The 15,484-nt window shown below is 31.4% G+C and overlaps 3 protein-coding genes across 3 annotated transcripts; 1 reads left to right on the forward strand and 2 right to left on the reverse strand.

The window, feature by feature from the left end:
• Window positions 1-1,022: 1,022 nt before the first annotated feature.
• On the reverse strand, window positions 1,023-4,146 carry LOC111297877 (ubiquitin-fold modifier 1). The gene is made up of 4 exons (XM_022892497.2): window positions 3,910-4,146; window positions 3,697-3,794; window positions 2,053-2,085; window positions 1,023-1,298 (listed from the first exon to the last, which is right to left on the reverse strand). Exons 1-4 carry the CDS (start codon window positions 3,975-3,977, stop codon window positions 1,231-1,233), a joined length of 267 nt encoding a protein of 88 aa, XP_022748232.1. The 5' UTR covers window positions 3,978-4,146; the 3' UTR covers window positions 1,023-1,230.
• Window positions 4,147-4,734: 588 nt separating this feature from the next.
• Window positions 4,735-6,381, reverse strand: LOC111301612 (pathogenesis-related thaumatin-like protein 3.5). Its single transcript, XM_022897417.2, has 3 exons — window positions 6,169-6,381; window positions 5,409-6,072; window positions 4,735-5,026 (listed from the first exon to the last, which is right to left on the reverse strand). Exons 1-3 carry the CDS (start codon window positions 6,215-6,217, stop codon window positions 4,888-4,890), a joined length of 852 nt encoding a protein of 283 aa, XP_022753152.2. The 5' UTR covers window positions 6,218-6,381; the 3' UTR covers window positions 4,735-4,887.
• Window positions 6,382-12,750: 6,369 nt separating this feature from the next.
• LOC111301619 (auxin transporter-like protein 3) lies at window positions 12,751-15,484 on the forward strand. Its single transcript, XM_022897430.2, has 8 exons — window positions 12,751-12,946; window positions 13,033-13,218; window positions 13,362-13,474; window positions 13,613-13,796; window positions 13,903-14,000; window positions 14,267-14,474; window positions 14,622-14,879; window positions 15,001-15,484. The coding sequence occupies exons 1-8, from the start codon at window positions 12,791-12,793 to the stop codon at window positions 15,190-15,192; spliced, it is 1,395 nt and encodes a 464-aa protein (XP_022753165.1). The 5' UTR covers window positions 12,751-12,790; the 3' UTR covers window positions 15,193-15,484.

Genomic DNA, 15,484 nt, shown 5'->3' on the forward strand with positions numbered 1-15,484 from the left:
ACCCAATTCTTAATCATACATAATCATCATCATTAATTATTAATGTGATGTTAAGTGCTTAGCATTAAGATGTAAACTAGTTTTAAAAAATGGAAACTGTTAAAGTAAGAGAGCGGCTACAGCCGTCAGCGATTGCGTTGCCTCCGGACCTGACCCCCAACGGCTCAACTCAACCTTTCAACAGTTCCCATGAAACTTTCTCGCATCTCCATTCGTATCTTTACGGCTTTCTATAGTGGGATCCTCACCCTGGCCTAGCACATCTTCTATACTTGGATTCGGATTTACATTTCTTTCTTACGGTCTCTTTTTTTTTTTTTTTTTTAAAAGATAAATTTAAATTGGGTTACAGTCAATTTGAAGCGGACAAAAGCATACTTTGGCAGATGAAACGAAAGCTGCGGACCATTGGTCATATACGACACAGCTAGGCCTTTTAGACATTGCTCTTCGTAGTTTCATAGCTCATACTCATCTATTTGCGACAGTTACGGATGATAAAAAAAACAATTTTAAAATTAATTTAAAATTATAATATTTGATATGATTCGAATTAATTATTTTATTTAATTTGAATCAAATTTAAATATTAAAAAAATATATATTAAATTCAGATTAAGATACAAAACATAAAAAAATTAAATTAAATTGAATTATATAATTTTATTAAATTATATATATTTAAAATTTTTTAAAATAAAAATAATTATTTTATATAAAAATCTATTTAAATATATTAAAAATTTTATTAAAATAATATATTTAAAAAATTAAAATTTAAAAATTAATAAAATATATTGAACCAAATTGATAAAATTCAATGCAAATTAAATCGATTTCAAAATAATATCAATTCGAATTTAAATCAAATTTTAAAAACTCATAATATTATTTTTTATCTAAAATAATCAAATTAAATTCGATCTCATCTTAACCGTTATTATAATCTTTAGTGGTGGTTGGCAGGCAATAATTATCCTAGGGAATAAAACTAGTTATTGCTTGTGTATGTAAGAAAAAGATTGTATCAAATGGAGCCCCTCAAAGGACACCTAAACCCTAAAATTTAAGGTTTTATCTTGAAGTTTTGAGTTCAAAATTTAAAAGTAGATGTTATCAGCTCTGTTCTAAACTTAGAGTAAATGTACAAACATACTAAGAAAATGGATCCATAATTAAGCAGGTGATAACTAGTCTTCTCAATCTGATAACAAATGAAGTTTTCAGCATTCAAAAGGCTCCCACCCTGTCGCGGGGAATCAGGCGAAGTTCAGAACCATGTTTGAGGAAGACATTTCCTGCCAAAGCCAATCAAGTATATTGGCAAACATAAATTTTAAACTACATGTGCAAAATGTTTTCGGTGTTGTAATTACATAATAACATATTCCACTCTCGAGTTAGTACATGAACTGAACGAGGAGAAGAGTCTCATTGCCTAAGTTTTAATGAACTTAATTTAGTTCATAAAGTCAACATATGTTACCACAAAGGTACAATTACCATTCCTTTCCTTTATCAACAAACTTACTGGCTTAACTACAAATTGACTAGTTATTGATAAGAATGCAGCCTGCTGTAATTAAAGAATAGGAGAAGATTGGACTAGCTAAATAACAGAGGATGGACATCAGATATGGTATACTAAGCCCAACAGCAACAAAGGTACATTATGCTAAAATAAACTACATTATAGGTTTTGACATTACTGAGCATACTTACTATTCATCCATCATAAAGGCAAGACATGATGAAGACAGAGGAAAAACAAGGACATGACAAAAATTCACATTACGAAGCTTTCTGAAAGTCTGAAATAACAGTAAATAACTTGCAGTCTTGAAGAGGAATGCCAGTCTACCCTTAATTCTCTTCAGCAGATCCTAAACTACTGTTATACATTGGATTCTCCAAAAATAAAAATGCAGATGCTTATTTCAAGTGCAAAAGTTAAAGGAAAAGGTAAAATTCCATGAGACTGGATAAACAAAAGCAAAAAAATAAAGCTCTAAAACAATAAAACTAGTTAACAAAGAGTAATTGTCAGCATACCTGCACTTTGCTGAGGATTGATTCCCACGCCATCTGTATTGAGAAAGAACATATAATTCAATAAACGATAGATTGAAATAAAAACTAATATATATTTTAGGATGAAAATATTTAGATATCTAACATCATAAATTTGACATGCCCATTTGATCGCAATTATATATAAATTCATATTTAACATTGTAGATTGCAACTAGGCTTATTAAAGAAACAAATGATAGAAATGAGGGAGCCAAGGCTTATTATAAAAGTTTAACCATAGCATAATTTATATTTCACAACAATTGATTTCATTTTTAATGTTATTTAGGTTGTTATCAACTAGCCTCTTGTATGCTCACATACATTCTTTATGAAAATAATAGTTAAAAGTAAAGAAAAAAAAAATTAAGAGACGTTACTTAGAGTTCCACAATTTAATTTTTGTTTGCTTTAAAAGTAAAAAAGAAGATGTGAAAGTTGAATATAAATAACAAATTCAAATATGAACTAAATGACTAATACATCCAAACATGATGTAACTTTTCTTGTTTTGTTTTGCTTTATTATTATTATTATTTTGTAACTTCAAAACTGAGTTGGTCTCTACAAACTTGGAGATGACCAACTCAGACTCTCTCTTTATATATCATTTAGAGTATATAATTGATTCCAGATTCATTCTGATGAGCTGAAAAAGTCACTAGATCCTTGTGTGAACCAGATTCCATAAATTATCATGAGTACTGCCCCTTAGTTGGAATTTCAGAAGGAGAAGGCCAACTATTGACTAACAGATCCAAAGTTCAACGAAAAGAGAAGGCTCCATTTCAAACATGGAGAACTTTATCCAGAAGTTTTTAATGGTTTTCTACTGACCATACGTTATCTTTTTCATTATATCAGCCAGCTGGATACTTTTACTGATCTAAAAGAACTACCATATATACACAATCTAAAAGTACATATTAAAGATGGAAACAAGCACCTCTATACAACTCCCTCACGTCATAAATCAATAAGAAATAGCCCCCTAAATTGCCTATCTAACTGCATCTAGGAATAAAAAAGATTGAACGTTGAAAAAAAATGCATAACCTTTAACCATAGACCATGAATTTCTCATGCAATTAACAAAATGTTTGTAACGGCTAACAAGCAAATACTAACAAATGCCTAGTCGCAAAACTAGGACATGCACCAAAAAACGAAAAAAAAATATTGGCCCAAGAAACAAAAAAACTTGAAACAACCTCATCGAAAGTTTATAAACAAATTTCCCTTGAAAATTTTCAAGACAAAATGATTTTTTTTTCCTTTCTAGAAAGGTACGTCCAATTCTATCAAATCATAAAACTCAAACAATTATTTTGAACACGTAATTTTCATCATATGATATAATGACCTTAAATTACTACAATGATTCTGCCTAATTCACCTATTATTTTCAAAATATTTTTTCCTTCAGAAAAAGAGGCAAATCAGCCAATATAAGCCAGTTTCTACATCTAATTCCCAAATACTTTTTTAAACAAATACAGTATATAATTAATTAACTGAAAATCACATGCAAAAAGAATAGAATAAAAAATCAATTAAATTAATACTTAAATAGAAACAAAAAAAAAAAAAAAAAGAAGATGTAGGACGAAAGAATTGATTTACCGTTGGTGATGATAGCGCTGGTTTGGGGAGGGACTTTGAATTCCTCGGCTGCGAATTTCAACACAGCTGTAAAAGGGGCCGCTTCAGGAACGCTAAACCTGCAATTTCGAGAATTATACAAAAAATCGAGATTAATAACCAAAATTTGAGAAAATTAAATCAAACACTCGAACAAAAACGGAGAAAAAGGAATTTTTTACATAAATAACTCACACTTTGAAAGGGAGCTTTGGATCGGAGGTAAGAGTGACCTTGAAAGACACTTTTCCACCACTCGCCATTTCTCCCCTTTTTTTTTTCAGATTTCTGAAGTTGTTTCGACTAGAGAGAGATCCGATTATATAGTTTTTGTTTTTTTTTCTTTCTTTTGGTGGAATAAATTTTTGTTTTTGTTTTTTTTTTTAATCTCGCGTGTTTATGAGGCAATTTGTTCCATAATAAAAATGAAATATCATTTCCCCTAGCTTCTGGCTTTTATTAAGTGTTTGATTTCGAATTAATTTTTTTTTATTTATATTAAAATTTTATCTGAATTAATAAAAAAAGTAAAATATCATTAAAAAAAAAGATTGGAAATGGATTGGGTTTAATGGTCTTTAGCCTCCCAATGTATGCTCCACTTTTATCACTCTTTTGGACCATGACCCTAGATGGTCGGACCAAACCCAATTTTATTGGCATTTCGAAATATCACACTCGGATCCAACTTGCCCAGATCCGAGTATTTTAATATTTTATAATGAAACATATTTTAAAATTAAATAAAAATACTTTTTATTCATAAAAATATTTAGAATTAGATCAAGTTTGAACTTGAAAAATCTTATTAAAATCTGATTCAATGTCTAACCAGACCCGTAAATTTGACCAGCTACCCAACCCATAAACAGATCTATATGACATTGTCTTTACCAGATTATGGATTAAGCACTGCTAAATTATTCATTGAAGGTTACTATGTTTGCAACTCACTTGTTCAAATTTAAAAATTTTGATTTTTGGATCAATTTCCAAAATAGAAAAAATTTTGAAAAGAAAAGAATAGGATTTAATTACGCCAGAATTAACAATTGCAGAAATTTCATTTTGTTTCTCAAGCAGAAGAAAAATTAAAGAATGAATTACATTTACAACCATGTTAGAGAAAAAGAAAATCATAGCACTGTTTCTCAAAACGAAGACGGGTTTTTCTTATAAAATGATCCACAGGTTAGCCATTAATAGCAGTGCAAGCATAGCAGACCACCATCTCCCTAGCAATGGGTTTAAGCTATTTGCTTTGTTGCTGCAGACAAGCTTGCGATCATGGTAAGTGCATACTGGTTGTTTCCTGAAATCATAAACAACAAATTTATAATTCATAAACTGTTTAATCAAAGGGAGATTAGCTACTAATACTCCACTCCAAGTATGTCAGAAGAAAATGTAAAAATGCGAAAGTAAAATACACGTGAAAATAGCTTTGGAAAGGGTTGTTGATTGGGATAGGCATTTCCTTGATGGGCTTCTTTAGTTTTAGTATACGGCAGCTCTGAATGATTGCTCTTGAACTTAAATTTGCTATTATGTAGCAGCAAAACTTCTTTGATACGAACCCAGAGTTTAGTTTAGTTGGTTTATGGAGCCACCATCTTAAGAGATGATATCTAGTAGGTGTAGAATTTAAATCCCGAGTTAACCTGTATTTTATGCAAGTACTAAAACATACCAACCTGACTGAGCAGAAGGTGATAACATAATCTGCTGCAGAACAAGTAAAAATACTGGTAGGATCATCATATGCATAACTGTATGCAGTAGGACATGCAGACTTGAACTTCTTGGAATAATATGTAGGCTGACAAACCGCAGGGTTCCCATATATCCCTTTGCAGCAGTATTCATCGGTGTTGAATACATCGCAAGCGCTTCGGCAAGCTACAACCTTCCCATTGGCCTTGAAAGCCAGTTCGGAAGGACAAATTTTTCTCAGGTCTGAATCACATGAAGCCATGGAGCAGTTTCCCTTACCATTTACTGGTGTTACAGATAGTGGCAAATTGAACCCATCAACAAGGCTAACATCGTAAAAATCAAGAGTAGCAAGAGTAAATTCAGAAAGGGATGCTGGGGTTTTGCCTCCGCCGTTACACTTAAGGGTGTTGTCACAGTCTCCTGTCTGGCATGGACCATTTCCATTTTTGTCGAACTTGCAACCGGTTCGACCCCATATGCGGCCACTCCAGCCTACCGGGGCTTGAAAGACAATAGATTGGCGTGATTTTAATTCAAAACCTCCACCATTAAAGTTGTCACCAGGGGTAATTCCAGGCCAGACAGTTTCCTTGCAATTGTTTATTATGGTGAAGATTCTAGCACATTCATGCATTTTTGGCCCTGCGAAGTCCAAGAATAAAAAAAATAATTCTATTCATGTTGTTGGTTTCTGTCAAAAAAAAAAAAAAAGAGATGGAGAATGTACCGAGTCATTACCTGATGAAAGCATTAGCATTATCAATAGAAGAGGTGAAAGCAAATCCATCTGTTAGTGCCTCTCCTCTCTTTCCCTCTCTGCTTCTTTCTCTATGTACCGAGTCTTTTGAAAAATTTGCAGTAGACATAATTTAAAGCAAAAGGGGGGAGGGGGTGAAGAATACGTGCAGAGGGAGGGTAGGAAGAGTTAAAAATCGAAGGCATTAGCCATTCCAGGAAAGCTTTTCCCCAGAGGCTACATGATTCTTTTCCTAATCGATTCCTGCAAGTTTATTCAGGTTCCAATTTTCTTTTATGGGTTTCACTTTCTATGCCACCTTGGACCGACAGAATCTGCCACATCAGCATAATCACATAGTACTTAGAAAAGGAAAATGGTACACCCTTGTCCTAAAAACATTTTAGGACTGTATGAACTTTCACGAAAGTTTAAAAGAAAAAGTTGATTTTAATATATTTAATATGATTTTTAATGTTAAAAAATAAAAAAAAATCATAAAAGTTAATTTTAAATATAAAAAATAAGAGTTTTAGATCTTAAAAAGAAAAAGAACATAATTTTGGAATACCCTTGAAAAGAAAGATGAATAAAAACATAAATCAGAGAGAGTTTTCAACTGATCAATGCATCACTTCTTATTTCCCATGCATAGATTTCATGTCAACAGTGTCCAATGGAAGATTACATGTCAAGAAAACTCTGTTTCTACTTGCTATATTCTTATTATAAATATGAGGGTCGGCTATTGTTGTCAAGTTGCCTTTGCTTTTCTTCATCCACTTAGCTATTGTGATATTCTGGCTTTGACCAGAACGATTATTTGCAAATTACTGCAAAAAGGATTGTATTTTTACTAATTTATCTACTCACTTGCATTACTTTTACATACCTAAAGTTTAAATAAGTATAAAAAAACTTAAAATTATTGATCATTAACAAAGTTTTTAGATCTGCCAATGGGCAATGACAACTTCTGTGTTGTGATGTTTGAGAAATTTGTTTATTAATATATAAAATTATCAAAATTTAAATATTAATCTCTGAAATTTAAAATTGCCGGTCAGCACATTTGAGGAACCCATTGAGATGCGCCAACATTTTTTTTCATGCTTGAAAATGAAATGGTAAAGGGGCTGAACTTAAAAGTTAAAAATTATTGGATCACTAATGGCCAATGAGCCTGCTATTCTTTATTTTATTTTATTTTATTTCTTGACGTTGCTCATAGTTAAAGTCCAACTGGGGCTACCAATCTTCCTAGGCTGATTGGCACAGAATCCAAATCTAAAGTTTTGGATCAACCTAGGCGATGGAGGCCTGCATTCAGAAATATCATAAATAAGAAATAAAAATAAATTTTAAGACAAAAACGAGAGAAATATTATAAATTTGTTTGAATTAAAATAAAAATTAAATTTTAGAAAATTCATAAAGTTATAAGCCTTTTATATTCTGAACATTTCTTTTTCTTGTTTATAAATAAACATTTCCTTTTTATTATGTTGTGAAACATTTCAGCTGGAGTGATGGTTCTTCTGGGTCCATTAAGCAGTAGCTTTAGTACTCTGAGGACCAAATGAAGATGATACCAATCTGCTTTGGAGTTTGGAGAAATCATTAAGCTATGAAACTCAGTGTAGTTTTCCAAAACACAGTACTGACCTGCTTTAACTTTTCGGAGAAAAGAGAAGAGGCCAGAAAACATGGAGAGCTGATGGCTGTTGCCAAACCTTGGCATGGCCAAGCTATAATCTCGCCAGAGCCCATCCATGTTAGATGGGCCATGATTGATGACAAACAAGTTATATAGCCTATGATTGATCCTAAAGCCAAAAAAAAAAAATGGTTGATGGGTTTTAATTCAAGTACCTAGTTGCATGCAGGATGCATCATAATTCAATTGAGAATAGGGTTTTATTTCACAGTAGATGGTAAAAGGAAGACAGGAGAGATTGTCATGAAAACCTTAGCATGATTTTGTTTGATTAGGTAAAGAGCTTTAATTTGTATAGAAATTTTAGGATTGATAATTTCTTAGATCTATGTTTGTGTCAAGTTTAGAACCGGGGACAAATCTGAAATCATAAAAAAAAAAAAAAAAGAGCAATGAGAAATAAAAGGCAAAAAGTGTTTGTTATATTTGCACTTCAAAATGCAAATCAAAGATCGTTATAAAAGATGTCACAAGAACAGAAAAATAGAAACTTTAGAATAATATGAGATGAATAATAATACTTGTATGTCCATATTAATAAGTAAGAAATAGGGAACACTTAGGGGGTAAAAATGACGTGACCAAATCGATATGGTTTTGAACATGTTAGGTCGATTTAGATATTAAAAATGATTCTAACTGTTTACTAGTAGTTTCTAATAAAAAGAAAAGATTCAGTTACCTTTGGACCACTAAATGCTTCCAACAATCTCCTTTTTGGGGTTTTTTTTATTTTAATCTTTTTAATTATCAAATTAATTATTCCATAACCAAATTTATAGACTATAGTTGAAAGGATTAATACCCTTTTTATCAATAATTTGACGGAAAAATCATAGGTTATATGAGCATATTTAATATTTAATCCGACAACTGCAATTTGATGGAATTCTCCTACTAAAAACAAAAGATCAAGTAGGAAATGTAACTTCAACTTATTTATAAGGTATTTTCATGAGTAAATTTCGTTCATGATCCATAACGTTTTTATTTTGGTTCTATTTTAATTCTCAACTTTTGAATTGTTTCATTTGGATTTTAACTTTTTAAAATAGTTCTATTTTGATCCTTCCTTAAGATAATTTTGTTAATACAGGATTCATATATTGTCCATGTTGTAATTTGTGGCATGTTGTGGACATTCTCTTACCATGTTACCTAGAAAATTGTTTTAAAATTTATCGAACAAATGTAATAAAAGATGTAAAATTTTAGATGCATTAAATTAATATGATAAAGTGCATTTTTAAAATCGTTCAAAGAGAAAATTAGATCTAAATAAAATCTGAGTAATACCTTTAATCGTATTAAAAAAAATCAAAATGAAACCACTTTAGAAAATTATAAACCAAAATAAAATAATTTAGAATGGAAGTGAAACGAAAATAAAGAGTACAATTACATGTAAACTTTCTAGTTGCACAATTACAAGCAATTCTTCTATTGAATTAGAAAAAGAAAAACATATTTCTTAATTCTTATATAAAAGATTATGATGTTTGCCGACGAGAGGAACAATACCGGTTTAATTGTCCACATCCTGTATAATTTAAGTTCTTGCACATAATTTTCCCCGCATCCAAACATAACCAAAATCATCAGATGATCATATTGGAAACTTTGAAAAAATAAAAATTGATGTATCACTGATCCATAGTACTGCTCTGCAAGTCAAAGTGGGGTATTTCAAAATAAGCTTTTGAGTTTTAGGCAGCTGTTTGGTCCCCCCATTTTTTTTTCCCACAAAGAGCGGCATCTTGCTCTCATATTCTTTCACTTGTGAAGTGGGTCAAGATATATGTGCAGTTGGTAAGCTATAAGAATTTTTTCAATTTTCGTTACCGCTTTTAGATTTTTTTTTTTTTAAATCATCCATGCCTTTCATTTGATACATATATAATTTAGAAATTGGAATCACACTTTATAAAAGGTTCAGTGGTCGATTTTATTTTAATTAACAATCAGGGTTCAATTCTTATGAGAAATAATTTTAAAGCAAAATCGTAAATACATCATATTGATGTGACAGAATGTTTATGAGATTATTTGATGAAAAAAATTAAATTCAGACAAAATCTAAAATAATTCTGTCTGTATTACAAAAACAAAAACAAAAAAAAAATCCATCACCATGCCTTAAATGATATTTTATTTGTCAAGGTGAAATTTAATAATATAATAGTTTCAGGGAGTATGTTAGATATATAGGATTTGTGCTGAAAAGGCTTCAGGGAAATTAACAAGTCGAGTGCAATAACTTTTGAATTTCTTGACTGGAACCATTTGTAATAGTGTTGGGAGATATTCCATCTTGTGTTTTAGAGATATTGAGTATCCTGGAGAAAGCTACGGGTGGTTTGGAGATGATGATGGATAAAAAACAAAGCCCAATTATATTGTTCATTGTGAAAGTGTTGATTTTGTTTTAATTGTGAAACCTGTTTGATTAAAGGCAGTCAAAATCATTACAACTATCATTTTCTAGCTGTCTAATTACCTTTGCCTAACTTGTTTGCAATGTGAAAGCGTGATCTAACAGCCTAACAAGAACATGTTTGCCGTGCATTAAAGTAGGGGACAATTGAAATTGAAAGATTAATTTTGGAATAAATTGGTGAAAAGTTTGCTGAAAGGTCAAACGAGGAAACAAGAATATTGCAATTAATAAACTTTATCGATATCGTGTAGTTCGTATTTATTTTTTCTCAAATATATAAAAAAAATTATGTTATAATTATGTTAATTTATCAAATATAAAATATTTTTTTATTTTTTAATAAATTTATATACAATATTTATTAAAATTTTAAACATATTATTTTCGTTTCAATGCCTTCATCTGACTGTGTCATCTTGCCAATTTTACATTGCATGCTTCATAAGTAGTTTGATACACGTAACTTTGACAGGTCCAAAATATGAGTTACTTTAAAAGGCTCTTAGTTATCATTCTCATGTTAGCTTTAAGCAAAATGGAGAATGCCATCGTGTCCGAATTTAATGGTCCGAGCTGGGTACGATTAAGGAACAAAATATAAATATTTAAGAAATTTGAAATAATTAATGTGTCTGTTCGAGTGTGACAGTCTTAAAATATCGAAAAATAAAACATTTCCCAATTTTTGAGTGGGTGATGATGTATGTACTATGACATACTCAATTATCAGAATGTTTTACTTTGACTTCTCCTACGTATTTATGACCTTGAAGCATTCACAAGAATATGAATATATATATATATATATATATATATATATAAAACCCTTGACGCAAACTATAGGCTAAGCCCTTTTTCTACTGTCTTCTCCGTAGCAAAATTAGGGAAGCATAGAGTTTAGAATTTAATTTAATTAATTTACATAATTATTTTTTTAAAAAATATTATATAATAAATTTAAAGTTTAAATTTTAATATTTATAATTATTTATTTTATTTTTAGGTTAGAATTTTTTATGTATAAAAAAATAAAAAATTAACAAGGGATGAAATTTGGAGATCATAATTTGAAAATAAAAAAATTTTATAAATACTAAAATTTGAATTTCAAAATGATCAAATATCACCTATTAAATTTGAAAGCATTTCAAGATTATGGTTAGAGGTGTTTATAGGTCGGATAGAATCAGGTTCAAGTTTTATATTTGATATTAATAACTAATATATTTGCTCAAGCTTAATCTCACCAAATTTTTGAGTTTCAAATTTTTTTCAAATTCGACTTAAATTAAAAAAAATTAACAAATTTATCCATTAAATTTAATTTATATAATAAAAATTTTAAAAAAATCTTTTAAAAAAAATATATTTATATAATTATAATATTTTAATCATATATAATTTATTTAGGTTGGATTGGGTCAAGCTTGGATTTTAATTCTTTTATAAAAAATTTGACCAAAAATTTAAATAGACTTAAAAATTATATTCAAAAATTATATTCAAATCCGATTAACAAATTTTATTTTTTTATCCAAACTTTTTTAAAACTTAAATAAAATTTTGAGTTTAAATGAATAATCTCTTTGAGTAGGTCTAATCATTATTGAAATACCTAATCAAACGGGCCAAAGAGAAAAAGCACCAAGTTAAGAAGGGAGAAATGACCTAATAATCAATATTGTCATCTAATCAGCCCCTCCAACCTTGGTAATTTAAACCAAAAAAAAAAAAAAACAAAGACCACACAAAAGAAAAGGGGATAAGTTGATGAAAATCATTTTAATAAAGCCAGTTGGCACACGTGTGGTACTAATCATGTTTAGCACCAAAGCTCGCCTCAATGTAATCATTCACCCCATCTTTAGCCAACCCCCACATCTCCTCCCTAACATTCATACTCAAATACACAAATTTTTCTTTTTGGGTATCCCCTTTCTTCAATCCTTCATGACTAAATAAAATATATCTTTTTTCTCGTTATTTTAATACCGATATCAATATCAATCAATATTTGAATGGTTTCTTTGTAATGAAAAAGGGCCCCATAGTGGGCCCCCCCGCTCGTGCAATGCATGAGAGCCAGGACCCGTCACCTTCCTGTCAGGCCCAAAAGAGCAAAAACAGTGACATGAGCTTGTCACCAGTGGGTGACATTGATACATCACCAACCAATGACAGCTAAAGCTAGAACCAACATTGGAAAGAGCATGTGTTCTTCAGAGTTGTGTCTACATGCACCAGTATACTATTCAATCACATTTCTCAACGGGTGAACTAGCTAGGTCCCCACCAGGGTGACTCAATTATTGCTGAACAAAATTTTTTACTGTATATGTTTTTTTAAAGATGAAAGAAAAGAGTATGTAAATAGGGAAAAAGCAGCACTTTGTTTATCTATAAAAATAGACTCTAAATTACTCCATTACTGTCCCAACATTGCTCCTGAGGCTTACAGTCACACAGGAACATGGCTTCTGAGAAGGTTGAAACTGTTGTAGCAGGAAACTATGTAGAAATGGAAAGAGAAGAAGGGGATTCCATGTCTGCAAAGAGCAAATTATCAAAGATTTTTTGGCATGGTGGTTCAGTTTATGATGCATGGTTCAGCTGTGCTTCTAACCAGGCACTTTGTCACAAACCTTTTCTTTTACATTTTGGCATGGAAAAAGAGTTCATATGCTTACTTGCTTTCTTGTTATGAAATTGTAGGTTGCTCAAGTGCTACTTACACTGCCATATTCATTCTCACAACTGGGAATGTTATCTGGGATTTTGTTTCAACTATTCTATGGCTTGATGGGAAGCTGGACAGCATACCTTATAAGTGTGCTTTATGTTGAGTACAGAACGAGGAAGGAAAGAGAAAAGGTTGATTTCAGGAATCATGTAATTCAGGTAATTAAAAAGACAACAAAGACCTACCAATTTTTTACCTTTTTTTTCATACTGAAAGTGTTTTAATAGATAAAGAGTTACTTTTTTTGGGTTCTTTTTCTTTTTTGTCAATTTCCTTGCTTTAATTTCCTGCTGCTTTGCAGTGGTTTGAAGTTCTTGATGGGTTGTTGGGGAAACATTGGAGAAACGTAGGGCTTCTTTTCAACTGCACTTTTCTGCTCTTTGGGTCAGTGATTCAGTTAATTGCCTGTGCAAGGTAAAAATTAATGTGTGGAAGTATGATAAACTAGGAGTCATAATAATTCATTATTAATGCAAATGTTTTCTTTCCATTTGGATGTTTTCATGGGTGATTTATCCATTTTGTTCTGATCAATTGCATTAATGTGTACAGCAACATCTACTATATAAATGACAACCTTGACAAGAGAACTTGGACGTACATTTTTGGCGCCTGCTGTGCAACAACCGTGTTTATTCCTTCATTCCATAACTACAGAATTTGGTCATTTCTAGGCCTCATGATGACTTCTTACACTGCATGGTACCTGACAATTGCTTCCCTTATCCATGGACAGGTACATGACATAACACCTTTCAATTTTTATTTAAAAAAATGATTGTTATCTGTCATGTTTTATTCTTTCCCTCACAGATTTCTCTTTGTTTTTACATGGTAATAAGATTGAGGGAGTGAAGCACTCAGGACCAACCAAGATGGTTCTCTACTTCACTGGAGCCACCAACATTCTCTACACCTTTGGTGGACATGCTGTCACGGTGTGAGGATTCAATACTTTAATCTATAGTTTTTGTACATAAAATTTTTGGTTGTACTCCAAATTCATACTAGAATTCATGAACATATTGAGCACACAATTTATTGCTTCCTTGACAAATTAGGTACGTGTTCAGATCAGTAACCTGTATATATGAGAGTTCATGGAAATTAAACTCCTTGGATTTTAATTGATTGCAGTAAAGAAACTGGGAGATTTTAAATGAACTTGGGTTTTGATCATCATTGTTAAATATTTTTAATTTGTAGGGAGATTATGCATGCAATGTGGAAGCCACAAAAGTTCAAGATGATATACTTGATAGCAACACTTTATGTGTTAACCCTTACTTTACCGTCAGCTTCTGCTGTTTACTGGGCTTTTGGAGATTTGCTTCTTACCCATTCCAATGCTTTATCATTGCTTCCAAGGACTGGATTCCGAGATACTGCTGTTATTCTCATGCTTATTCATCAGGTCATTAGTTCAATTCTGAATTTATTATTATTATTATTATTTTTGTAAATAAGTGTGAAATTAAATTCCAATTGAGTCAAGTCAATTATTTTTGAATGAATAAAGTTGGGGTTCGGACTAAAATCATTTGCATAAATATTGTTCCAGTTTATTACATTTGGATTTGCCTGCACTCCTCTATACTTTGTGTGGGAGAAATTCATTGGGGTGCATGAAACAAAGAGTGTGTGCAGGAGGGCACTGGCTAGACTCCCTGTGGTGATTCCAATCTGGTTCCTGGCAATTGTCTTCCCTTTCTTTGGCCCCATCAACTCCACTGTTGGATCTCTCCTTGTCAGCTTCACTGTTTACATAATTCCTTCATTGGCACACATGATTACTTTTGCACCTGCAGCAGCCCGAGAGGTCAGCCATCTTTATTCTTTAATTCCCATCATCATTACCCTCAAATGAGCAGCCTTTATTTGACTTTTTTAAGTTTTAGTAATAACTGATGTTCGCTTTTTTTTTTTTTTTTTTTTTGCAGAATGCAGTGGAGAGACCACCATCATTCCTAGGAGGCTGGGCTGGCACATACTCCATGAACATCTTTGTAGTGGTTTGGGTTTTGATCGTGGGATTTGGGTTTGGAGGATGGGCAAGCATGCTTAATTTCATACAACAAATTGATACATTTGGTTTGTTCACTAAGTGCTATCAATGCCCTCACAAAGCTTGAATTAGGGATTCTCCTTCCAAAAAGATTAACAAAAATAAGATACTTTGTAAGTGTGTAAATTAGAGATTGGAATTTGTAAGTTGTAGCTCCTTTCTTTTTTTTTTTTGTTTTCTTGTAAGAGCTGTTATTAATTAATGGTTTTCTTATGCGGTGTGATGGCATTGATGGCCACCCCAATACGGTCCGTATTGTAACTTGTGTGTTTTTCTGGGATTAATTAATCCCTCCATATATGTCAATCCTGTCAATTAAAACATCATTAAATGGTAAATATACTGGCTTGGTCTTGCTA

Source organism: Durio zibethinus, chromosome 3, assembly GCF_047325235.1.
Source record: "Durio zibethinus cultivar Kanyao isolate XHJ-2024 chromosome 3, ASM4732523v1, whole genome shotgun sequence".
NCBI classification, from domain to species: Eukaryota; Viridiplantae; Streptophyta; class Magnoliopsida; order Malvales; family Malvaceae; genus Durio; species Durio zibethinus.

What these genes read in the sequence shown, in the direction of transcription:
- LOC111297877 (XM_022892497.2), bottom strand. Translation starts at nt 3,977, where the DNA reads ATGGCGAGTGGTGGAAAAGTGTCTTTCAAGGTCACTCTTACCTCCGAT. An exon ending in CAGCGCTATCATCACCAACG is followed by an intron (nt 2,086 to 3,696) that starts GTAAATCAATTC and finishes TTCTCAATACAG; the next exon opens with ATGGCGTGGGAATCAATCCT. An exon ending in CAATCCTCAGCAAAGTGCAG is followed by an intron (nt 1,299 to 2,052) that starts GTATGCTGACAA and finishes TGGCTTTGGCAG; the next exon opens with GAAATGTCTTCCTCAAACAT.
- LOC111301612 (XM_022897417.2), bottom strand. Translation starts at nt 6,217, where the DNA reads ATGGATTTGCTTTCACCTCTTCTATTGATAATGCTAATGCTTTCATCA. An exon ending in AATGCTAATGCTTTCATCAG is followed by an intron (nt 6,073 to 6,168) that starts GTAATGACTCGG and finishes TGGACTTCGCAG; the next exon opens with GGCCAAAAATGCATGAATGT. An exon ending in ATCACCTTCTGCTCAGTCAG is followed by an intron (nt 5,027 to 5,408) that starts GTTGGTATGTTT and finishes TTATGATTTCAG; the next exon opens with GAAACAACCAGTATGCACTT.
- LOC111301619 (XM_022897430.2), top strand. Translation starts at nt 12,791, where the DNA reads ATGGCTTCTGAGAAGGTTGAAACTGTTGTAGCAGGAAACTATGTAGAA. An exon ending in TCAGCTGTGCTTCTAACCAG is followed by an intron (nt 12,947 to 13,032) that starts GCACTTTGTCAC and finishes ATGAAATTGTAG; the next exon opens with GTTGCTCAAGTGCTACTTAC. An exon ending in CTTCCCTTATCCATGGACAG is followed by an intron (nt 13,797 to 13,902) that starts GTACATGACATA and finishes CATGGTAATAAG; the next exon opens with ATTGAGGGAGTGAAGCACTC.